Source organism: Symphalangus syndactylus, chromosome 10 (genome assembly GCF_028878055.3).
Source record: "Symphalangus syndactylus isolate Jambi chromosome 10, NHGRI_mSymSyn1-v2.1_pri, whole genome shotgun sequence".
Taxonomy (NCBI): Eukaryota; Metazoa; Chordata; class Mammalia; order Primates; family Hylobatidae; genus Symphalangus; species Symphalangus syndactylus.
The window spans coordinates 57,034,163-57,059,472 of record NC_072432.2 but is presented as its reverse complement, the minus strand read 5'-3'; the positions used below and the strand labels follow the sequence as shown (position 1 = coordinate 57,059,472).

Below are 25,310 nucleotides of genomic sequence, written 5' to 3'. Positions count from 1 at the left end.
TGAGACCTCCCCAGCCACGTGGAACTGTAAGTCCATTAAATGCTTTTTCCTGTACACATTACCCAGTCTTGAGTATGTCTTTATCAGCAGCATGAAAACAGACTAAATACATTAAATTGGTAACAGTAGAGTGTGGCACTGCTGAAAAGATACCCAAAAGTGACTTTGGAATTGGGTAACAGGCAGAGGTTGGAACAGTTTGGAGGGCTCAGAAGACAGGAAAATGTGGGAAAGTTTGGAACTTCCTAGAGACATGTTGAATGGCTTTGCCCAAAATGCTAATAGCAATATGGACAATAAAGTCCTGGCTGAGGTGGTTTCAGGTGGAAATGAGGAACTTGTTGGCAACTGGAGCAAAGGTGACTCTTGTTATGTTTTAGCAAAGAGACTGGCAGCATTTTGACCCGGCTCTAGAGATTTGTGGAACTTTGAACTAGAGAGAGATAATTTAGGGTATCTTGTGAAGAAAAATTTCAAAGCAGCAAAGCATTCAAGAGGAGACGTGGGGCCGGGCGCGGTGGCTCATGCCTGTAATCCTAGCACTTTGGGAGGCCAAGGCAGGCGGATCACAAGGTCAGGAGATCGAGACCATCCTGGCTAACACAGTGAAACCCCGTCTTTACTAAAAATACAAAAAATTAGCCTGGCTAGGTGGCGGGCGCCTGTAGTCCCAGCTACTCGGGAGGCTGAGGCAGGAGAATGGCATGAACCCCGGGGGTGGAGCCTGCAGTGAGCCGAGATTGCGCCACTGCACTCCAGCCTGGGCGACAGCGAGACTCTGTCTCAAAAAAAAAAAAAAAAAAAGAGGAGACGTGGGTGCTGTTAAAGGCATTCAGTTTTAAAAGGGAAACAGAGCATAAAAGTTTGGAAAATTTGCAGCCTGACAAAGTGATAGAAAAGAAAATTCTATTTTCTGAGAAAAAATTCAAGTGGCTGTAGAAATTTACGTAAGTAATGAAGAACTGATCGTTAATCCCCAAGACAATGGGGAAAATGTCTCCAGGGCATGTCAGAGGTCTTCACGGCAGGCCCTCCTATCACAGGCCTGGAGGCCTAGGAAGAAAAGATGGTTTCATGGGCTTGGTGCAGGGTTCCCATGCTGTGTGCAGTGTAGGGACTTGGTGCCTTGCGTCTCAGCCACTCCAGCAGTGACTAACACGGGCCAAGGTACAGCTCAGGCCATGTCTTAAGAGGGTGCAAGACCCAAGCCTTGGCAGCTTCCACATGGTGTTGAGCCTGCAAGTGCACAGAAGTCAAGAATTGAGGTTTGGGAACCTCCACCTAGATTTCTGAGGATATATAGGAATGCCTGGGTGTCCAGGCAGAAGTTTGCTGCAGGGGCAGGGCTCTTGTGGAGAACCTCTGCTAGGGCAGTGCAGAAGGGAAACATGGGGTTGGAGCCTCCACACAGAGTCCCTACTGGGGCACTGCCTAGTGGAGCTATGAGAAGAGGGCCACCATCCTCTAGACCCCAGAATGGTAGATCCACTGACAGCTTGCACCATGTGCCTGGAAAAGCTGCAGACACTCAACAGCAGCCCATGAAGACAGCTGGGAGGGAGGCTGTACCCTGCAAAGCCACAGGGGTAGAGCTACTGAAGACCATGGGAACCCACCTCTTGCATCGGCATGACTTGGATGTGAAACATGGAATCAAAGGAGATCATTTTCGAGCTTTAAGATTTGACTGCCCTGCTGGATTTCAGACTTGCATGGGGCCTATAGCCCCTTTGTTTTGGTTAATTTCTCCCATTTGAAATGGCTGTATTTACCCAATGCTTGTACCCCCATTGTATCTGGGAAGTAACTAATTTGCTTTTGATTTTACAAGCTCACAGGCAGAAGGGACTTGCCTTGTCTTAGATAAGACATTGGAGTGTGGATTATTGAGTTAATGCTGAAATGAGTTAAGATTTTGGGGGACTGTTGGGAAGGCATGATTGGTTTTGAAATGTGAGGACATGAGACTTGGGAGGGGCCAGGGGTGGAATCATATGGTTTGGCTCTGTCCCCACCAAAATCTTATCTTGACTCCCACATGTGGTAGGGTCCTGGTGGGAGGCAGTTGAATCATGGGGGCAGGTCTTTTCTGTGATGTTCTCATGATAGTGAATAAGTCTCACAAGATCTGATGGCTTTATAAGGTGGAGTTTCCCTGCACAAGCTCTCTATTTGCCTGCTGACATCCATGTAAGACATGACTTGCTCCTCCTTGCCTTCTGCCATGATTGTGAGGCCTCCCCAGCCACATGGAATTATAGGTTAATTAAATGCTTTTTCCTGTATAAATTACCCAGTCTTGGGTATGTCTTTGTCAGCAGCATGAAAAGGGACTAATACAGAGCATCACCAGGAAGTCTGTAAAAGTTTAACTCAAAGATTCAAGTGAATAAAGGTGCTGAATGCTGTTGAGGCCTGAGAAAGGCTATGCCAGTCTGCTGCCAATAAAACTGATGTGATGTAGTAAAATTTATACATGTTCAACAGTCCCCCCTTTTTTAAAAATAATCTTTCTGATATCTAGCCTACCTTTGTGATTCAAATTTCTTTTTCTAAATGAAGTTTTTTCTTATTATAATATATAATTTCAATGTATAGAACAAAGAAAATATAGATAAAAGAAAAAGTATGCATGATTATGCCACCTGGAGATCATTACTGTTAACATAGTTATATAATAAATATAAGCATTTACTAGAACTATGATTTTATCCTGCTGTGTCCTCAACACCTAGAACAATGCCTGGAACATAAGTGCTCAAATTCATAGTTGTTGAGTGAATCAGTTAAGACATGTATGTAATAATTTTCTTTGCATTCACCACCCATTTGAATAAGAGGTCTCCCTTATTCTGATTAATCCTTATGAGCCCTCAAAGAGAAAAGGCACACTTTAATATTTTGACTATCTTTCCCAAAAGCAAAACTCAGCACAAGACCTTAAGAGAGGCTGACTAAGGCCAGGTGCAGTGGCTCACGCCTGTAGTCCCAACACTTTGGGAGGCCAAGGTGGGTGCATTGCTTGAGCCTAGGAGTTCAAGACCAGCCTGAACAACATGGTGAAACTCAATCTCTACAAAAAATACAAAATAAAATTGTGTTTTGGGTTTTTGTTGTTGTTGTTGTTTTGTTTTGTTTTCTTCTCTTTTTTTAATTTTATTATTATATTTTAGGTTTTAGGGTACATGTGCACAATGTGCAGGTTTGTTACATAGGTATCCATGTGCCATGTTGGTTTGCTGCACCCATTAACTCATCATTTAGCATTAGGTATATCTCCTAATGCTGTCCCTCCCCCCTCCCCCCACCCCACAACAGTCCCCGGAGTGTGATGTTCCCCTTCCTGTGTCCATGAGTTCTCATTGTTCAATTCCCACCTATGAATAAGAAGATGCGGTGTTTGGTTTTTTGTCCTTGCGATAGTTTACTGAGAATGATGGTTTCCAGTTTCATCCATGTCCCTACAAAGGACATGAACTCATCATTTTTTATGGCTGCATAGTATTCCATGGTGTATATGTGCCACATTTTCTTAATCCAGTCTATCGTTGTTGGACATTTGGGTTGGTTCCAAGTCTTTGCTATTGTGAATAGTGCCACAATAAACATACGTGTGCATGTGTCTTTATAGCAGCATGATTTATAGTCCTTTGGGTATATACCCAGTAATGGGATGGCTGGGTCAAATGGTATTTCTAATTCTAGATCCCTGAGGGATCTAGAACTAGAAATACCATTTTTTTTTTTTTTTGGTCGTGGTGCGCACTTGTAGTCCCAGCTACTAGGGAGGCTGAGGTGGGAGGATTGCTTGAGCCAAGGAGGTCAAGGCTGCAGTGAGCTGTGACTGTGCCACTGTACTCTAGCCTGGAACACAGAGCAAGACTCTGTATCAAAGGAAAAGAGGCTGAACAAACAGAATTCAGAAGCGCACAGAGCTTTTGCATGTTATGATCCACTTAGCAATCTGAGGATCCTCCTGAATTTTAAGCAGCAGGATTGGGTGGTTGGCTCACATCAGCTTGTGTTCCAGTGTGACTCCTAGCTTGCTTTCATCTGCCTGAAGAGTAAGCCCCATTTGTTCTATTATCACATCATCTTCTGCTTCTTCCCCCAAAATGCATGTCTATTTGTGTTTCCCTTACTGAGGAAGTTTATACTTATCAAAACAAATTTCATGTTACTTTTCATTGTACCACTTTTAATTTAGCAACCAACAATTAAATAAACAAAAATATCCTGGTTTTATGTCTTTCAGAATTGAAAATGCTCCAGCTCTAATTCAGTTTATAGCTTGCTTGTAAATCACTTGAGACAAATTGTTATTACTGATTTTGATTGAGTCATGTGTCCCATGCCCTAAATATATTTCAAAGATTATTTGGTAGAAAGAGGTAAAGCAAATCTCATTACTAAATCAAACTGAATAAATTACATAATAATAATAATATATAATATGTTTTACTAGTTTTAAAACTGAGTGACTTTGTACTGTGTCAATTTAGCTAAGCCAGAAATATGTTTCCCAGAATTCCCTTTTCAGTATGGTTCTGAGTTAGGCCTTCTCACAAGAGAAATTTACATAAGATCTGAAAGGCAGACATGAGAAGCAGCTATATTTGCACTCCAGGGGACAATAAGTCCAAGTACTGCTGTAGCTCATACACATTGTCTCATCTGTTGACTCATCTTGTTGGTATAGAGCACAGCCAGGCCTATGGCCTTTCCAGCTCCAGCTAGATTGTTCCTTCAGCATCTTCAAATCCTAAAGCAGGAATATTTTAAAGGTGTCAGCTTATCCTGTAGGTCACCTAAATGACCAAGGCTGGCAACCAGGAAAGATAGATGCAAGTTCCAGTTTGTCCTCATGTGTTCCAGTTTGTCACTACAAATTTGTTTTTTCCTCAAGGATTCAACTTTTTTCTCTCCTGTCCATTTTATCCTTCTTCCTCCATTTTATGTCAATCTTCCCTTCTAAATTAGTAGTTTAAAACAATGAACAATTATTATCTCACACATTCTGTGGACCAGGAACTCCAGAATCGTTTGTCTGAGTCCTCTGGTGCATGGGCTCTCACTAGGCTGCAAAGTATTGGCTGGGGCAGCAGTTCCATCTAAAGGCTCAACTCAGTGGAGGATCTGCTCTAAGTTCAGGCATGTGATTGTTGACAGGAGTTGGCTCATCATAGGTTGCTGGACTGAGGGCCTCATTTTCTCACTGACAGTTAGCCAGAGCCTCCCTCAGTTATTTGCCACGTTTACTCAAATTGCAGCAGCTGGCTTCCATCAGAGCAAGCATATGAGAGGGAGAGAGGCTCAGGAGAATATACGCAGAGTCCTCTTCTAACCCAATCTCAGAAGTGACATCCCTTCACTTTGTTTATATTCTGTTTGTTAGAAGGAAGTCACTAGGTTCAGCCAGTACTGGAGAGGAGGGGATTATAAAAGGCCATGACTACCATAAGCAGGGATTGCTGGAAGCTATCTTTGAAGGTGCCCACCACACCCCTTCAAACAATCCTTTGAGGCATCTTGTATGTGCTGTACAGATCTTCTCTCATAAAAAGTAAAACTTCTAAGAATCTTAAGTGCATTTTCTCAGAGCATCTTTAGAGGAAAGATTTGTGACTGGCTATTGTCTAGTGGACTGGGTTATGAATTCGTATATGAAGAAGTCATGACATTTTTAAAAGAAATATATCAGCTTGAAATAAAGAGGCAGAAACGAGCTGAAAAGAGGCATTTCTACCATCAAATTTTCACAGGCATCGAAGTGGCTAAGATGTCTACTCAGTTGAAAAATCAGCTATATTTTATGGAAGAGGAAGGATGGCTCAGAAGGCAGAACCAAGATTCTAAATGGTGGCTCCATGGGCTATAAAGAATGACTCACAGGGAGTAGGAGTGAGTCCTAAGGCGAGAACAGCTCACGTGTCTGGCCAAATTTCAGGATTACCATAGACTAGTTATTGCTTTGTGCCTTCCATTCTCTCCTCCTAATCCAAGTATCTGGTGTGGTCGTCCTTTGCTTTCTACCGCTCAATGTGTGAGTGTCCAGGCAGATTACTTATTTACTTATTTCACAGGATTTTAGACTTAAAATGTATGGAAGGAATTACACCTGAAGAGTGTCATCTACACTTAAATTGGATTTAGATGACATGACCCAGGACCATGAGCCAGAGCCTGATAATATTTTTAGGGAGGCTCTTGGGAGGGAATAAATTTGTTTTTCATATGGGAGTAATATAAGTAATGTGTGGCCAGAAAGTGAATCGCAGCAGTTTTAAAACTTGTTCACAAATTCTTTAAAATTTTATTCTCTTCATTAGGAAGTTAAGTCTATGTTCTCTCCCCTCAAATCTGGGTGGGTTTTTGTTTCCACCAGCAGAGTGTGGGAGAAGTGATGTTACTCAACTTCCAAAGCTAATTCATAAAGGATAGTATAGCTTCTGCTTTGTTAGCTAGAATAATCACTGTAGGAGCCCCGTGCTGCCACAAGAGAAGTCTGACTAGTTTAAGGATGCCATTATGTGAGGAATCCAAGCTATGGAAAAGGTATGTGTAGGCAACCTGGTCCTAAGTCCTGTCTTTGAGAAGTCCCAGCCAGGTAGCAGATATGTGAGTGAACAAGGCTTCAGGTAATTCTAGCTCCTAGAGCCACTGAGTCACCATTAGTCTTTGAGTCTTTCCAGCTGGTTCCCCAGATATTGTGGTGCAGAGACAAGCCACCCTTGTCATGTGTTGTCTGAATTCCTGACCCACGAAATCTAGGAGAGTAACAAAATGGTTGTTCTAAGCAACTAAGTTTTGGGGTAATTTGTTACACAGTTATAACAACTGGGACTCAGCCATGCAAAACCATCAGAGCTAAATTGTGAATAAAATGTATATTTAAATTTGGGTGATGGGTACATTGAAAACCAAATCACCACCATTATGCAATATACCCAAGTAACAAACATGCATGTGCGCCCTGAATGTGGAATTTTTAAACAAGAGAAAGATATAAAATAATAATCATCATCATCATGATGCTGGATCCCTCAGGTAATTTAAAAATAAAATAAATGAGCATCTGTTTGTAAAAAAATGCATATTTAAGGCCAATAAATAAAAAAAATTGAATAAAGTCAACTATCTATTTATAATTATTTTAGTATCTTGTGTGAATGACTTAATAGATACAAATACTCCTAGTACAATGCCTAGCAATAAAGAACAAGGATTTGTTATTGTGCCCAAAGAAATATACATATATACTTATTTTCAAATGTTTATTATGAATGACCTACTATTAATAATATTCTGGATCAAGATTTCAAAGCTTTAAATGTATATCTCCACGTTCCAGAAGAGTAAAGCTGAGGTTTAATGTTCAAGGTTACACAAATCTGGGCAGAGCTGGAATTCAAGCCCAGGTTTTTTTTTTTTTTTCTTCTCTAAATCTCTTACTTTTCACTACTACACTGTCTTTTCTTCAGATGTGTTTATATTTAAACAAAGCATTAAGAACCTATAATTATGAAAAGTTGGTCCCACTTGGAAGAAGCTCAAGGATGAAAAATTAAGTTTACATCCTAACAAGAGAGATTGGGAATGATTTAGTGATTAGGAAAATGATGGGTTTGCATATATGAGGGTAATTTTCCATATTTCCTTGGATGTGTGTACCTTTAATTCATAAAAATTAAAATTTAGGTTAACTTAATGAAGCACTTCACTTTAGTGAGGGTTAACCCTTCATCTCATACACCGAAGTTTTTGATCAATCATTTTTACTTCATGATTTAAAAGAAAAAAAAAGACAGATACTGGATTTGATAAGTACAATTCCGCATACAGATACCAATGATACATAAGATTCAGGATTAAATGGTTATTAAGGCCCCTTTAATTTTAATAGAGACAGTAACAGTAGCTCCCATCTATGCAGCAATGGTTATTTCACAGATACTGGGCAAAGGACTCTCTACATAACTTAATCCCTGAAACAAGCCTCTGAAGTAAATATTACTTTACTCTGCCTTTTTCTATGAATGAGAAAGCTAGTACTCAAAAAAGCTAAATCACTTTCCCAAAGTCACTCAGTTAGGAAATAGTGGAGTTGGGATTATTCAATGGTTCAGTCTCTCATTTCTTCATCTTTTAAAGTACTCTAAGGAAACAATAAAGAATCACGTGGGAGGATAACACGCTGACATGGTCAATCACAGGAAAAATAAACCTGTAGTACTCTAACTTGGTTATTTCTATATATGTAGGGTTTTAAAAATTACAACTATTGATCTGCTTTGAGAACATCATTCCTATTATAACTGTACAGTCCTAATATCCACCCAATACATAAATTTTCTATCTTTATAGGTTGGTAATTTAAAAATATATACATGGAAAAACATACAGTACAAACAAACCAAATTCAAATAAAAATCTTTAAAAACTCTTAGAAATTCTTTAAGCAGGTTATGTCAATCCTATTAAAAATGATTACTCTATGTACAATACACAATCTTTAAAAATACAGCTCCAGGAAACAAAAACTCTTTGGTTCAGCAAAAGGATTATAAATGTGGAAATCTAATTTGTTAAGGATGCACCTTTCTGGATTGGGCTTCACTTATATAGCTTAATTCATTAAGGAAGCATATAGCTGGCTTTTTTCTGGATGATGAAATTATGAGTGGGGACTGGGTAGAGGTTTCTTTTGACATAGAACATTATCATATGAAAATATAACCAGAAGCTTGAATAATCCCGGAACTTATACAGTATTTTTACTCTGCCAGATTTAAAAAATGTGGAAAAGTCTCTGCTTCTCATTCATTTTGGAAGGAGGGTAAGGGAATGATCATGGTCAATACATACAACCATTCACCAGTAAAGTTCTTAGGTACTAGGTCCCATGCTATTGAAACTATCCTATTTATTATTTGGGAGATTGCAAGGAAGGGATAGGAGGAATGCTGTTGTCCCTTTTACTTCTGAAATCCTATCACTTTTCCGGTGGCTTGCCTGTCTTAACAATCTAAATTTATAAACACATCCATGACTCAGATGTCTTTAAAAAGAGCTATTAACTCAGCAGTGATTACAGTGCATCAACATTTGTCAATGGGAGTTATATTAAAAATTAAGGATGATTCTATACAATTTTGGTTTATTACTAGCAACAATCACAGAATTTTTCAAAATACCTCAGATTTTCAAAGAATTAGCAGTCTTACCTATTAGAATATATTTTCCTTTCTATTTACTGGGAGGCAAAAGCCTTCACAATTTTGTTCCAGCACATTTTCTACTCTGGTTGTGAAAATATTTTAGCATCATTTAACCACACATTATAACTATCTTTAAGAAGGACTTTTGAAAAATCTCTAAGGTATCACTGATCATAAAGGAGATAAAATATTTTTGCTTTACTTTTTTTTCTAAGTTCCCCAATAGAAAATAATTACCTGACTGGACTGATTGATTCAGTTACTTTAGGAAAACGTGCCACTGACTATTGCTCAATCTTGCCTCTCCCTGGACTCATGTCAGAGGCATAGTAATATATTTTCAGGCTAAAAGCAGGTGAAAGTCAGGAGGTTCTGTTGGCTACCATGCTTTCTGCAAACCACCATTTTAAGATACCATCATGCTTATATGAAGTTGCTGAGAGCTGGGGGACTCTCCAAAATTCACCATTGTTTTTCCTTCTATTTGTATGACTTAGTTATTCAAGGGCAAGACCCTTTTTAAACGTTAGTAGTACTCAAACGAGAAGGATATGATTGGAATGGAACAATAGATTGCAGAAAAAACTGCCACTTTAACAAAAATGGCCCTGATTGTGGAAAGGAAAATGGGGTAGCCTCTAAAAGTTGAGAAAAGCAAAGAATGTAATACATCAATAATTCACAGCATCTAAATGAGACACTATAACTCAGAACCACGTCCATACCATTCTCCTCTTCCCCTTGTGCAGGAATTTCTTTTCCCTAATGGTCTCCCAAAGATATTATAATACTCTGAAAAGAAAATGATGTGTTGGATTATTGATCCTTGAGGTCCTCTTCTGTAGTGTACAGGCAGTAATCAACTTTTCTTCTGTCAGAAGTCTTTATCCCAGCCTGATAGCTCATCTGGAGGCATTCCCTTTTCAGGAGGATATTTGTCAAAGTAGCTGTGATCTATGGGTCCATTGAGCTAATATAGAAATAATTAAAACAAAAGGAAGAATAATGTTGACCAAGCATGCTATCACATATGGGTAATGTTTTTTATTTCAGAACACTGATTTCATACTGCAACAACTTGGAAGTCACATACAAGAAAAAAATGACCAATTATCATTCTTGAGTCCTAGTCTCAGCCTCATGAGATCTTCTCTTTACAACCAAATAGATTTGGTCACCAGATAACATTCAACAGTAACTACCTGGCATGAGGAGTTTTCCTAAAGAAAAAGTTCAGAAATAGGCCAGGCACTGTGGCTCACACCTGCAATCCCAGCACTTTGGGAGGCCGAGACAGGCAGATCACCTGAAGTCAGGAGTTTGAAACCAGCCTGGCCAATGTGGTGAAACTCCATCTCTACTAAAAATATGAAAATTAGTTTGGCATGGTGGCACACACCTGTGATCCCATCTACTTTGGAGGCTGAGGCAGGAGAATCACTTGAACCTGAGAGGTGAAGGTTGCAGTGAGCTGAGATCACACCACTGCACTACAGCCTGGGTAACAGAGTGAGACTTTGTCTCAAAAAAAAAAAAGTGATAGAAATGATGTCTATTTATTTTTTTAATTGAAAACTCTTTTAAAATCGAAATCTGCTAGCGTTCTTCTTCCATTGTATAAGTTTCTCACCAATCCTGAAATTTTTTATGGTTAATTGATCCATATAAAGTATTCAGAATGCCAAAAAAGGAACAATTCAAAATATTAGTGACCCTGTTGAGATAGTGAAATTATGCTGGTATTAAATTATTTCACAAATAAAATGACTTCTAACTCTGCTTTCAAACAAATGTAAGTAATGCCTAATCGAATGATCAGCTGAAAAATCATTAAAAATATTATTTATGATAGATCATAATGTGGTGGAGGAACAGAGCTAGAGATCGTTCAGAAGGAGCCCAAAGTGACATCACTGTAATAAACCCCTCCATTCCCACTTATATATGTGAGAACACAACTCTTAGAACTTGTATCTACAAAACAGTAATTTTTAAAAGAAGTAGAATTGATGCTGAATCTGATCCCATTCTTCTAATAAATAATATTTATCCATGGGTACATGAAATAATTTCTTCTCAAAAAATGTTTATTTAATAATTACCTTTAGATATTCATAATATATTTATGCCATTTGACACTGCATGCCATAAAAATGTAATTATAACAGAATTCAGAAGAAATATTGGTGTTATCACAAATTTTAAATCTAAAATTTAAAGGCATTTAAAGAATGATCAAGAAAGATTGTCAAGCATAGAAGCATTTTACATTAGGATGAAATCTTATAGGGAACATAGAATGAAAATATGATGATATGATGAAAAGGAGTGACACAATATTTCAGCCCAAACTTTATAAGTGGCAGATAGGTATTAAATCTCAATGGTATTTAGATTATAGTAGACATATTTAAAGGAATGAAGTAACAGTAGTGTTTTATTTTATTTTTATTATTATTTTTTTTTGAGATGCAGTCTTGCTCTGTCATCCAGGCTGGAGTGCAGTGGTGTGATCTCGGCTCACTGCAAGCTCCACCTCCTGAGTTCACGCCATTCTCCTGCCTCAGCCTCCCGAGTAGCTGGGACAAGTGTCCGCCACCATGCCTGGCTGATTTTTTTGTATTTTTAGTAGAGACAGAGTTTCACCACGTTAGCCAGAATGGTCTCCATCTCCTGACCTCATGATCCACCTGCCTCGGCCTCCCAAAGTGCTAGGATTACAGGCCTGAGCCACCGTGCCTGGCCTAGTGTTTTATTTTAAAATGTCAATATTTACAACATACTGGAAATCATATTCTCCACAACTACACTTTGATGAAAAAAAATTCAGATAGCAATCTACCAATGTATAAGAGGAAATATAGATCTTTGCAATCTTTTGGAAAAAACACTAACATAAACTTAGTAGTATGTTGACCTCGATCATTCCTGAGTCATTCTTCCTCCCACGTTAGCTGAAGTTCTGCTTCCTCTAGAGCTGCGCTATCCAGTAACATAACCATTAGCAACACTTAGTGACTGAGCACTTGAAATGTTGCTCATCTGAACTGAGATGTGCTATAACAGTAAAATTCACTTGGGATTTAGAAAATTTAGTATGCAAAAATAAACATAACCCCTATCTCACTAATATTTTATATTGATTACATATCAAAATAATATTTTGGAGGTATTATGATAATTAAAATCATTTTCACCTGTTTTTTTCACCTTTTTAAAATGGCTATTAGAAAATTTTAAGTTACATACATTGTTCACATCAAATTTCTAGTCATTTGTCAGCCTGAACAACACTGACTACTTTGGGACTTAAGTGGCACTGACACTGTATTTGGTTCTTGATGGTAAGTTAATGTCCATCAACTAGGCAGTACTATTTAGTCCCTATAATCACAATTAGTAAGACAAATTCACTTAATTTAAAATAAAAACTGTTTTTTTTTAAAAAACCCACCTAAAATCTGTTATGGGCATATACATACACATACATCTAAAATCTGTGTACAAAAACAAATCCCTGGGAAAAAAATTAAAAAGTAATATAATAAATACAATACCTCTCTTTGTAAAGGTGATGGAAGGCTCCGTGCTTTCAGTCCCTCCCAATTAAAACCATTTAACCACCTGAGAAATAGAAACAAAGAAAGAAAGAAAGAAAGAAAGAAAAAAGAAAGAAAGAAAGAAAAAAGAAAGAAAGAAAGAAAGAAAGAAAGAAAGAAAGAAAGAAGGAAAGAAAAAGAAAGAAAGACAGAAAGAGAAGAAGGAAGGAAGGAAGGAAGGAAGGAAGAAAGAAAGAAAGAAAGAAAGAAAGAAAGAAAGAAAGAAAGAAAGAAAGAAAGAAAGGACAAAAAGAAATATTACTTGGATGATAAACTATTAGCATGTCAAGTTATCTGCCGTGGCTTTAAATAGCACTTATATACTAATTATTCCCAAATTTCTATTTCCAACCAAGACCCCTCCATCAGCTTACAGGCTAGGGTCTACAATTGTTATCATCTTCTGACAATTAGATGTCTAATAGGCATCTGGCATGTATTAGTTCCGAACAGAAGCTTCAAATTTTCTCCACCAACCTCATCTCAATTCTTCCAGTTGCTCAAACCAAAGCTCTTGTAGTTATTCTTTGTCTTATATCCTACCTGAGTCCATGAGCAAATCCTGTCAGTGCTAGCTTCAAATTCTATCTATATTCAGTATCTGGCCAGTCTTCAATACCTTCACTCTACTAGCAAGGAACCAGCCCTACTTTTGTGCTGGAGATAACTTGGCAGCAAGATTGGTCGTTTATAGCATAAGTCAGGTCACAACATGCCTCGGTTCAATACTTCCCCACCTTTTCCATCTTACTCAGTGTAAAAGGCAAAGTCTGTTCCATGTCTTTGCTGTAACCAACAAGGCTTTATAAAATCATTGTTTCTACCGCCATCCTTCCATTACCTTACTACTGTTTTACTTTTCTCTTTCTCCCTTAACTCATTTATCTTCTCACTATTCTCCTAACCAACTAGGGTTGTTCTCACTTTAAGGTCTTTGCACTCAAGGCTGGATTGTTCTTTCTCTAGATTTCCATGTCTTACTCTCTCAACACCTTCATGTCTTTTCTCAAAGTTCATCTCAGTGAGATCTTCTTTGGCCATCCAGTCTAAAATTGAAACTCTTCCCCACCAACACACACACACACATACACACACACACACACACACAAGCTTCTTATCCTCCTTCCCTACTTTATTTTACCCCCCTTAGTTAGCATCTATGGCTATCTAATATACTACTTGACTTAGTTATTGTGTTTACTTTCTATCTTCCCACTAGAAAGCAAGCTCCATGAGGGCAGAGATTTTTATCTATTTCCTTTTCTCTGTGCCTCAACACTTGGAGTAGTGCTTGATATGGGACAGGGGCTCAATAAATTTTTGTTGAGTCATTGAATGACTCTGCAAAGGAACACACTTATACAGAAAAAGTATTTTACAGTAATCTGTGAAAATATGGGATTAAGTGGAAGTTCTGTCATCATTGCTTACGCGTCATTAATTTAAAAAGGCTGATCTGATCTTCATATATTTCAAGCATATATTTCAAGCTTGATGGTCTAGAAATATAACACCAGGAGTCAGGAGGCCTCATTTCTCTTGAATAGAAACAATCTATTCTTTCTCTCAGGATCTTATAATAAGAACATGAAATCATGCTGTTCTATAGCCACTGATCTTTTCTACTGGCACACAGAGGTCAGCTCAGCCAGCCAGCCAATATTTATGGAAAGTCAACTTGGTCTCAGCCATCAAAAAATGGCCCTGATAGACTTGCTTGATGCAGGGTTATCACAAACCTTCAATTTGTAAAACATAAAATATCTGCAAGGTGCAGTAAGTAAAGCAAAGTGTGATAAAACAAGGTGTGCCTGTACCTGAAACAAATGTTTCCTCTTCCTGTCAGGAAAGATTTAGTTGTACCCTACAAGTATATCAGCCTTCTTTTAATGTAGGTGTTGGGAGACATGACTGGTGCCTAGTTTTAAATTAGCTCTTAGATACAAGATAGCAGAGCTCTGTAACTATTCTGTGGAAAGATTATTTAATATAGAATGGACAGATACATACAACTGTATTGTTTTTAAATACAAAACTAAAGTGACTAGTTTTCTAAGAAAAAAAAAGTTTTACTTTAGAAGGGACTGAAAAAATCTGATGCCAAACTTTAGAAAGAAATTTGTTTGTTTTTTAATTCTAAGAATATACTGAGTAGAGAAGCTACACAGCTTAAAGACTTGCGGAAGGTTTTAAGATGTTTTTGTTTTGCTGGGAGGTGATAGAAAAAACTCAAGTAAACAATATAAATTATTAAATTAATTTCAGATAGTAGTAAGTACAAGGAAGATAAAAGAGAATAAAGTGGTAGATGATGTCGGGAATAGGAACAGATTGGGAGGGGCTGCTTATAGCTAGGGTGGTATTTGAAAAAGTGATATTTGAAAGCGCCAGAATGAAGAGAAGGGGGAACCATGGGAGGATCTGTGGCAAAGCCCTTCCAGATGGAAGGAATGAGCTGAAGTGTAGTGAATGCAGAGGAAACTAGAAAAAAAAAATGATGTCTGAGAAAGAGCCAGAGGCTAGATCACGTAGAGCTTTGCAGGCACAGTAAGGGATCAAGATTTCTACATATAGTGAAAGAATCAGAAAGCTCTAAGTAAACGACACAAGCTACTTTTCGAAAGATACTTCTGGCTGCTTTAGAGATAAAGACTACAGGGGCCAGAATGGGATGGTGATGCGTCCCTGTGATTAAAGGCAGGGAGACTTTCAGGAGGCTGTCACATTGCTCTGTCTGTTGGCCATACCAGAAGTTAGGCTCTTCCACCTTTCTCAATCTCTTCTCACCCCCAGACGTGGGTTTGGTTCAGTGCTTGACTGGATTTCCTATTACAAGTCTAAGCTTAGCAATAGAAAAGGAACAAAAAACAGAGAGAGCAGACTCTAGTGCATTCCATTTCAGATGCTATTCTAAACCAAAATATCACTTTGCCATAAGCTGCTGAAACTCCAGTCAGAATGAGAGTCAGACAGCAACCCAGCTGTTTTATATCCCTCCTCTGCCCTTACTGTAAAACCACAGAAGTCCTCTCTCTGTTCTACCCACTGCTTTTTTGCATAGACTGCAAGTCCACTTTTAGGGATTTCTAAGTACACAGTTCTATGGATTCTTTTCTTTTGTCACCAAATATGCCAACAATTCCTTTTAACATATTTTACAATGCTCTCTACCCAGAGGTGCTTCATAAATATTAATAAAAATCATTACCATCACCCTACTGAATCAAATAGCCCATGTGTTGCTTACAGAGTACTTGTTACAATCTGATTTATCACAGTATTTACTTAACATGCGTGGCTATTCACTTAACACACGGCCTTCTGACACTAACCACATTTTAAGTAATGCAAGCGCCAGCATGCACTGGTGTGTAAAAAATATTCACCAGAGAAATATTAGCAGCAACAGCATATAAACTGCTTCTTCATTTCAGAAGACTCATAGAGCCTATTCTTGAAAGTAGTTTCGAAGACTAGAAATATCAAAAACAATGTTAAAATACAGGCTTACCTTGGAGATACTGAAGGTTCAGATCCAAACTACTGTAATAAGGCAAGTCACACAAATTTTGGAGTTCCCAGTGCATATAAAAGTTATGTTTAAACTGAACTTCAGTGTATTAAGTGTACAACAGCATTATGTCTAAAAATGTACATAATTTAAAAATACCTTATTGCTAATCATCTGAGCCTTCAATGAATCATAGTCTTTTTGCTGGTGGAAGGTCATCCCTTGGTTTGGATGGCTGCTGACTGACAAGGGTAGGGGTCGCTGAAGATTGGAATGGCTGTGGTAATTTCTTAAAATAAGACAATGATAAAGTTTGCTGCACTGATTAACTTTTCATTTCATAAAAGTTCTCTACAGTATGTGATACTGTTTGGTAGCATTTTATGCAGAGTAGAACTTCTTTTAAAACTGAGGTCAGGCTGGGCATGGTGGCTCATGGCTACAATCCTAGCACTTTGGGAGGCTAATGTGGGAGGATCTCTTGAGGCCAGGAGTCTGGGTAACATGGCAAGACACCCATCTCTACAAAAAAATTGTTAAAAAATTATCCAGACATGGTGGCATGCACTCATAGTTCCAGCTACTCAGGAGGCTAAGGCAGGAAGATCACTTGAGCCCAGGAATTCAAGGCTGCAGTGAGCCCTGATCACACCACTGCACTCCAGCCTGGGTGACAGTGAGACTCTAAAATAAATAAATAATCAAATAAATAAACAAATTGAGGTAAATTCTTTCAAACCCTGCTACTACATTATCAACTAAGTCAGTTTATGTAATATTTAAATCCTTTGTTGTCATTTCAACAATGTTCACAGCATTTTTGCCAGAAGTAGACTGGATTTCAAGAAACCACTTTCTTTGCTCATCCATAAGAAGCAACTCCTCATCTGTTCAAGTTTCATCATTAGATTGCAACATTCAGTCGTATGTTCAGGCTTCAATTCAAATTCTAGTTCTGTTGCTATTTCTAGCACATCTGCATTTACTTTCTCCAATTAAGTCTTCAACTTCTCAAAGCCATTTATGAGGGTTAGGATCAACTTTTTCCAGACTCCTATTGATGTTGCTATTTTAGCCTCCTCTGATAAATCACAAATGTTTATAATGGCATTTAGAATGGTGAATTCTTTCCAGAAGGTTTTCAACTCACTTTGCCCAGAGCCATCAAAGGAATCACTATGGCAGCTATAGCCTTACAAAATGTATTTCTTAATAACAAGACTTTAAATTCATCAAAATTATTCCTTGAGGTTTAGGCTGCAGTGAGCCATGTTTGTGCCACTGCACTCCAGCCTGGGTAACAGAATGAGACCCTCAAAAACATTAAAATTAAAAATAAATACTCCTTGTTTCATGGGCTGCAGAATGGATGTTAACAGCCATGAAAATATATTAATTTCCTTGTACATTCCCATCAGAGCTCTTTGGTGACTAGGTGCATTGTCAATGAACAGTAATATTTGAAAGAAATATTTTATTCTGAGCAGTAGGTCTCAAGAGTAGGCTTAAAATATTCAGTAAACCATTCTGTAAACACATATGGTGTCATTCAGGCTTTGTTCAATTTATAAAGCACAGGCAGAGTAGATTTAGCATCATTCTTAAGGGCCTTAGGATTTTTAGAATGAGCATTGACTCCAGTCACCAGCTGCATTCCTAATAAGAGAGTTAATCTGTTCTTTGAAGTTTTGAAGCTAGATATTAGCTTCTCTTCTCTAGCTAGGAAAATCCTAGATGTATCTTCTTTCAATGTAAGGCAATTTATTCTTCATTGAAAATCTGTTTTTATGTAGACACTTTCATCAATGATCTTAGCTGAATCTTCTGGATAACTTGCTGCAGCTTCTATATCAGCACTTGCTGCTTCACCTTACTCTTTTATGGAGATGGCTTTTTTTCTTAAACTTCATGAACCAATTTCTGACAGCTTCTGACTTTTCTTCTTCAGCTACCTCACCTCTCTCAGCCTTCATAGAGTTGACGGGAGTAGAATTTTGCTCTGGATTAGACTTTGGGTTAAAGAAATGTTGTGTCTGGTTTGATCTCTATACAGACTACTAAAATTTGTTCCCTATCAGCAATAAGCCAGTTTTGCTTTCTTACCACGTGCATTGTGATGGTTAATAATGAGTGTCAAGTTGATTGGATTGAAGTATTGGTCCTGGGTGTGTCTGTGAAGGTGTTGCCAAAAGAGATTAACATTTGAGTCAGTGGGCTGGGAAAGGCAGACCCACCCATAATCTGGGTGAACACAATCTAATCAGCTGCCAGTGTGGCTAGAATATAAGCAGGCAGAAAAATGTGAAAAGAGAGACTGGCCTAGCCTCCCAGCCTACATCTTTCTCCTGCACTGGATGCTTCTTGTCCTCAAATATTGGACTCCAGGTTCTTCAGTTTTGGAACTCAGACTGCTCTCCTTGCTCCTCAGCCTGCAGACAGCCTATTGTGGGAGCTTGTGATTGCGTGAGTTAATACTTAATAAACTCCCCTTCGTATATCTATTCCATTAGTTCTATACCTCTACAGAACCCTGACTAATACATGTGTGTTCACTGGAGTAACATCTTTAATTTCCTTCACGAAATTTTCCTTTGGATTCAAAACTTGACTTATTGGCACAGGAGGCCTAGCTTTCAGTCTACCTCAGCTTTTGATATGCCTTCTTCACTAAGCTTAATAATTTCTGGCTTTTTATTTAAAGTGAGAGACATGAGACTGTTTCTTTTACTTGAATACTTGGAGGCCATTGTAGGGTTATTAACTGGCCTGATTTCAATACTGTTGTGTCTCAGGAAATAGGGAGGTCTGAGTAGAGGGAGAGATGGGAAAACGGGCCATCAATAAAGTCATCAGAACACACAACATATATCAATGAAGTTTGGCATCTTATATGGCTGCGGTTTGTGGTGCCCTCAAAATTACAATACTAACATCAAAGATCACTGATCACAGATCACTATAATAGATATAAAAATAATGAAAAGTGTAAAATATTGTAAGAATTACCAAAATGTAACACAGACACACAAAGTGAGCAAACGTTGTTGGAAAAATGACCGTGATAGACTTGCTTGATTAAGGGTTATCACAAACCTTCAATTTGTAAAAAATAAAATATCTGCAAGGTGGAGTAAGTAAAGCAAAGTGCGATAAAACAAGGTATGCCTGAACCTGAAACAAACGTTTCCTCTTCCTGTCAGGAAAGATTTAGTTGTGCCCTACAAGTGTATCAGCCTTCTTTTAAGATGGGCGTTGGGAGACATGACTGGTGCTTAGTTTTAAATTAGCTCTTAGATACAAGATAGCAGAGCTCTGTAACTATTTTTGGGAAAGATTATTTAATACAGAATGGACAGATACATACAACTGTATTGTTTTAAAATACAAAATTAAAGTGACTGGTTCTCTAAGAAAAAAAAAAAGTTTTACTTTAGAAGGGACTGAGAAAATCTGATGCCAAACTTTAGAAAGAAGCTTTTTTGTTTGTTTTTAATTCTAAGAATATACTGAGTAGAGAAGCTACGCAGCTTAAAGACTTGTGAAAGGTTTTTAAACACTCCCATTTGGAGAGAAAGATCAAGTTTTCTATGTTCCCCATCTTCGGCTTTATAGCTTAAAAAGCACTATGAAAATAGAATGAAAAAATGCTTCTGAGCATTTACACAACCGAAGACACTGTAAATTTGGTATATCTTATTAATCACCTCTATACTCTGCACTCAGACTCTATATTACATATAGCAAAGACAATGTTGCCTATTAAGAAGGAATAAACAAATTAATCCCTACAGGGAAGGAAATTCAAAATTCTTTATTACTATGCTGAGGTGAGAAAATCCTTTAGCAGCAATTTGCATGTGCATCTAATGACAATTTGACAGCTACATTTAAGTGAGCCTCAGGTAAAGAAGAAGCAAAAGCTAAGCTGGAGCCTGTTAACAGATATATCACTTCTATTCCCCAGCTACGCCAGAGCAAAACATGAAGACCCTTCTATAATGAGAGAAAGGAAGAATGTATATTGGAAGAATGGCTTTAATTGACAGAGCACTTGTTTCCTCAATATGAATAGTGTGTTTCTGTGTCATTTTATGATGAGAAAAGAAATTATGATAACAGCATGGAGTGCTGGAAGAAAATAAATTAGAATCTAAGACAAATAATGAGCTTTACAGCTGAAGGCAATCCAAAGGATAGCACAGAACATTAGAATACTACAAGCATTTTGATTCTATAAAATCTACATGTGTCTTTATCTTTCTTTCCTTCCTATGTTTCCTCCCTCCCTTTCTTCCTAAAAACACCCTTAAGGCAGAGCTCAGTATGAATTTACAATATTGAATACATGGCTTTATTTCGAGTAAGTTCATTAACACATACAGTAGAATTGGCAGGTTGATTTTTTGTTTTTGTTTTGAAGCTGTACTGCTACTATTAAGAAACATAAATAGCATTTCTATTCAGCAACAGCCCTTCTCCCTTTATTTTCATATCATGTTGATGTACCCCTAATTCTTCAGTGAAAGATCTATAAAGGAATGAGGCGTTTTCATTTCTAAAAGTGAACATATCAGTGTAGTCAAAGGATTTCAATAATAAAAGTCTCAAATATATTTTGCACTATCTACATATTCTTAGAAGTAATTTTTTATATCTGTGAATCATGAGCAAAATGAAAACATCTTAAAGATGGCAGCAGTTATCCAAGCACTGATTTAACAAGCCAAAACCTGAAGGTTTGAACTGCCACATTTGAATATTTAATAAATCAGAGAGGATGTCTTTTTTTTATTTTACTTTAAGTTCTAGGGTACATGTGCACAATGTGCAGGTTTGTTACATATGTATACATGTGCCATGTTGGTGTGTTGCACCCATTAACTCGTCATTTACATTAGGTATATCTCCTAATGCTATCCCTCCCCACTCCCCCCACCCCACAACAGACCGTCTTATGAAGGTTATCAATGGTTCTGAAGGCCAGCTTTAAAAATTCACAGAACTGAAAAAGTACATGTCAGATTACTGCAAAAGGATAAAGCATGGTTTGAGGTTCTGTGGAAACCAGTGAAATCAATATCCATTACCCAAAAAGTAAAATATAACATGAGGGTTCAGAATTTGAGGATATTCAAAGGAAAATTATATTTAAAATAAATATATATTATTAATTAAACCTGAAATAGAATACTTTTTCACAGTTGATTTAGGTGATCCATCCTCTTGAATACTGGCAACAACAATGGTATCCTCTTTTACTTACAAGTTCAATGCCCAAATTAGAATGTAATTCCTTTACAGATTCTAAGTTGATATTTCAAAGTATAATAAATACGTACAGCTAGTATAGATCAATAAAAATACATACTAGGATCAGGCATCGTTGCTCATGCCTATAATCCCAGCACTTTGGGAGGCTGAGGCAGGTGGATCACGAGGTCAGGAGTTTGATACCAGCCTGGCCAACATGGTGAAACCCTGTCTCTACTAAAAATACAAAAATCATCTGGGTGTGGAGGCAGGCACCTGTAATCCCAGCTCCTCGGGAGGCTGAGGCAGGAGAGTCATTTGAACCCAGGAGGTGGAGGTTGCAATGAGCCAAGATCGTGGCATTGCACTCCAGCCTGGGCAACAGGGTGAGACTCTGTCAAAAAAAAACAAAAACAAAAAACCACAGAATAATAAAGACAGAAGTGGATAAAAAGTTAATTTGCTATGACTTGAAGACATGATTTTGTAACTTCTTTTGTAATTTCAATCATTCTTGATATGAATTTCCAGCATGAGACAAATCACTTTGAGATTATTATAACTACATCTACTGAAACACAGATAAAAAGCAAAGCACCATAAAGAAAAAATTGAAAGTCTGGAAAGGGACCTTTGTGGCCTCCTGAGAGAAGCTTTTGCAAGTACCACATTGTTCTCTAAATTTCTATATTTTTCTGGGCAAAGAAATAATTATGTACCTGTGTTTCTTAATGTCATTTATTCCATTCTTCAGATTTCCCAGCCTTTCTGTTGGATTTTGCCTAAAATGATAATTTGTAAAAGGCAATTTATAATAATTATAATTCAGAAAATTTTAAATTAAAACTTAACATCTATTTGTTAATTAATTAATTCATTCATTCATTAAAAAACATGCATGAAGTTGCTACTGTAGACTCGAAATCTGAGTTTAGGGAGGTGAAAAGACACGACCTCCTCCCTGGAGGAGCCACAGTTAAATTAGACTTTGGAGTGTATATATATATGTGTGTATAAGGTATGAATAAATACTTTAAAGAACAAGCAGGCACTATCTTGCCAACTGTGCTGAGAAAACCGGGACAAGCTTTAGAGAATCATTTACATCTAAGCTGAAATCTTAGAAGCATGCAGGAATTCATACTGGCAACCCATAGCTAGGTTTTTAGTTCTAAATTTACTAAATTTTAATGCTTTTTAAAAAGTTCAAATAGGAAAAAAACAGCAAAATGAATTTTAAACAAAAAATATCCGGAAGTCTCCTATTCTCTGATAAATTATTTTTAATGGTAAGTAGAAATTGGGGTAATTTAAAATAAGAACAGAGGAGCACTTTTTAAAAAATGAAGATGGAAAGAGGTCATATAATAACACTTCATTATCACGACTAATTTTCTTTCAAAATAACAAGATTATTATAAATAAATTACTCCTTTTTTATATTGTGAAAATTTATGTGGCGCATAAGAAAATTTGTAATGCATATATAATGCCTAGTGATCAACTCAGGGTATTAAGGATGTCCGTTGCCTGAGTACAATACATTTTTGTTAAATATTCAATTGTCCTCTTTGAACACTGAATTTATTCCTTTTATCTTACTGTATAATTACATATTTAACCCACTTCCCTTCAGCCTCCCCTCTCCCTTCCGAGTCCCTGATACCTACATTTCCGTTTTCTATCTCCATGTGTTCAAATTTTTTAGCTCTTATATAGAAACAAGAACATTGAATATTTGTCTTTTTGTGTCTGGCTTATTTCACTTAAGATAATGACCTTCAGTTCCTTCCACGTTGCTGAAGATGATATGACTTCATTCTTTTTAATTGCTGAAATAGTAAATTACTCCTTTTTTAGCCTAAGGTTTGTGGTTTATTTTGCTCTATAACAGATAAAGATGATACCCAAAGGTTGTCTGAAAAATTTAGATCTTTTTTTAAACTACTTTATAAGTAGGTACTGTGATTCTGTAATGTGAAGTCAACTAAAACTCCCTACACTGCAAAACAGAAAATGACTGTCTTTAAATATAATTTACCTATATAAAAACAGCACAAAAAGTAAATATGCACCTAATTTTAAAATGTGTAGAAACAGAAACCGAAGCCTTTAGACTTTCTTCAAGACAAGGGGTTACTGACTGTCATTCTCACCTGCAAAGCCTCCGAATCAAATCCTCAGGTCGTCGTGTTATCTTCCTGGGAAAATCCATTTTTTCAATTCCTTTGAGAATCAAATTGTAGGTCATCATTTGGTCAACCCCAGAAAAGGGTGGGCTAGAGGAAATCCAGAACAGGACACATTAATAACAGGGTCTGAGATCACATTTGGAATGAATTTTCTTTCTTCCTTCTTTCCTTCTCTCCCTTCTTTCATTTCTTCCTCTCTCTGTCTCAATTGTTTTACAACAAATTTAGATATATCCTAGAAAATCATCTCACTAATTTAATATCACTTAGCACACAATACACACACACACACACAGGTAATTGGTCATGTGTCGATAATCACTAAAAATAAAGAAAGGGACAGAGAAGGTGTGATTTTTTGAGATATACAGTAAATAAGAAAAGCCTCTCATAAGCTGACCATTGAGCAGACCTATGAATAAAGAGAGGGAAGGAAGTGAATGCACCGCACCACTACCTGTGGCAGACGGTTCTATGACAGGAAGCAAAAAGGCCATGAGTCAGGAGTGGGCCTCGGTGGTCCTGCATAGTGAAGTGGGCAGTGTGGCTGGTGGAGTGAGGAAGCAAGAGGGGAGTACATAGATGAGGACAACATCGCATAGATGAAGTGGGCTATTGGAAGGACCTGGGGATACATTCTTGAGCAGGATGATCTAAATTACAGCAGCCAGAGTAAGGTTTTCCTAATGTGTGGAGGATAAACTATGATGGTGATAGTGAGAAAGTCAGGGGCAAGGAGCCCCAGTAACCTTGCCTAGGATAGTAATGTTGAAAGTAGTGAGATATGGCTGGATTCTAGATCTACTTAGACTGTGCAATACGCTGAATGTCTGTGTTCCTCCAAATTCATTTGTTGAAACCCTAATCCCAGTGTGATGGTATTTGCAGGTGAGGCCTGTGGGAGGTAATTAAATCAGAAGGGTGAAGCCCTCATGAATGGGACTGGTGCCATTCTAAGGAAAAGCTAGGGAGCTAGTTGCCTGGCTTTCGGCCATGTGAGGATACAAGGAGAAGTCAGCAGTAACTCAGATTAGGATGCTCACCGTAACCCAACCATCCTGGTAACCCGATCTGGGACTTCCAACCTGCAGCTGTGAAAAATAAATGTTTGCTGCTTAAGCCACCCAGTTTATAGTATTTTGCTATAGCAGCCCAAGCTGACTAAGACACATAGTAAAGCCATCAAGGTTTGCTAATGGGGTGAATAAGGCATGAACGAGAAATAAAGAAGTCAAGAATGACGCTGAAGTGTTTTGGCCTTGTTGCAGTTATTTCCTAAGAGGAGAAAGACAGAGTTGGGGTGGTGTGCAGAGCAGGTTATAGGGAAGAGAATCAAGAGTTATGTTTTAAACATCCAAATGGAAATGCTAAGCAGGAAGGTGGATTTATGACATAGGCATTTAGGAAAGGGGTTAAGGCTGAAAGTGTGACTTGGGGAGTCATCAGACAGTATTTATGGCCATGAGAATTGATGGTATCATCAAGAGAGTGAGTGGGTAGAAAAGAGAGAATAGAGGTCAAGAACTGAATTGGTCCAATG

General features: G+C 37.7%; 1 protein-coding gene across 4 annotated transcripts in view; it reads right to left on the bottom strand.

Moving 5' to 3' along the window:
• Positions 1-7,868: 7,868 nt before the first annotated feature.
• PRKG2 (protein kinase cGMP-dependent 2) overlaps positions 7,869-25,310 on the bottom strand; it is a 117,950-nt gene continuing 100,508 nt past the window's right edge. For all 4 annotated transcript variants that reach the window (XM_055297195.2, XM_055297197.2, XM_055297194.2 and 1 more), the window contains 4 exons: positions 23,735-23,857; positions 22,298-22,360; positions 12,776-12,842; positions 7,869-10,188 (listed from right to left, as the gene is read on the bottom strand). In XM_055297195.2, the coding sequence (XP_055153170.1) occupies positions 10,093-10,188; positions 12,776-12,842; positions 22,298-22,360; positions 23,735-23,857 (349 nt within the window). In that variant the 3' untranslated portion in view covers positions 7,869-10,092. The remainder of the gene's footprint in view (positions 10,189-12,775; positions 12,843-22,297; positions 22,361-23,734; positions 23,858-25,310) is intronic.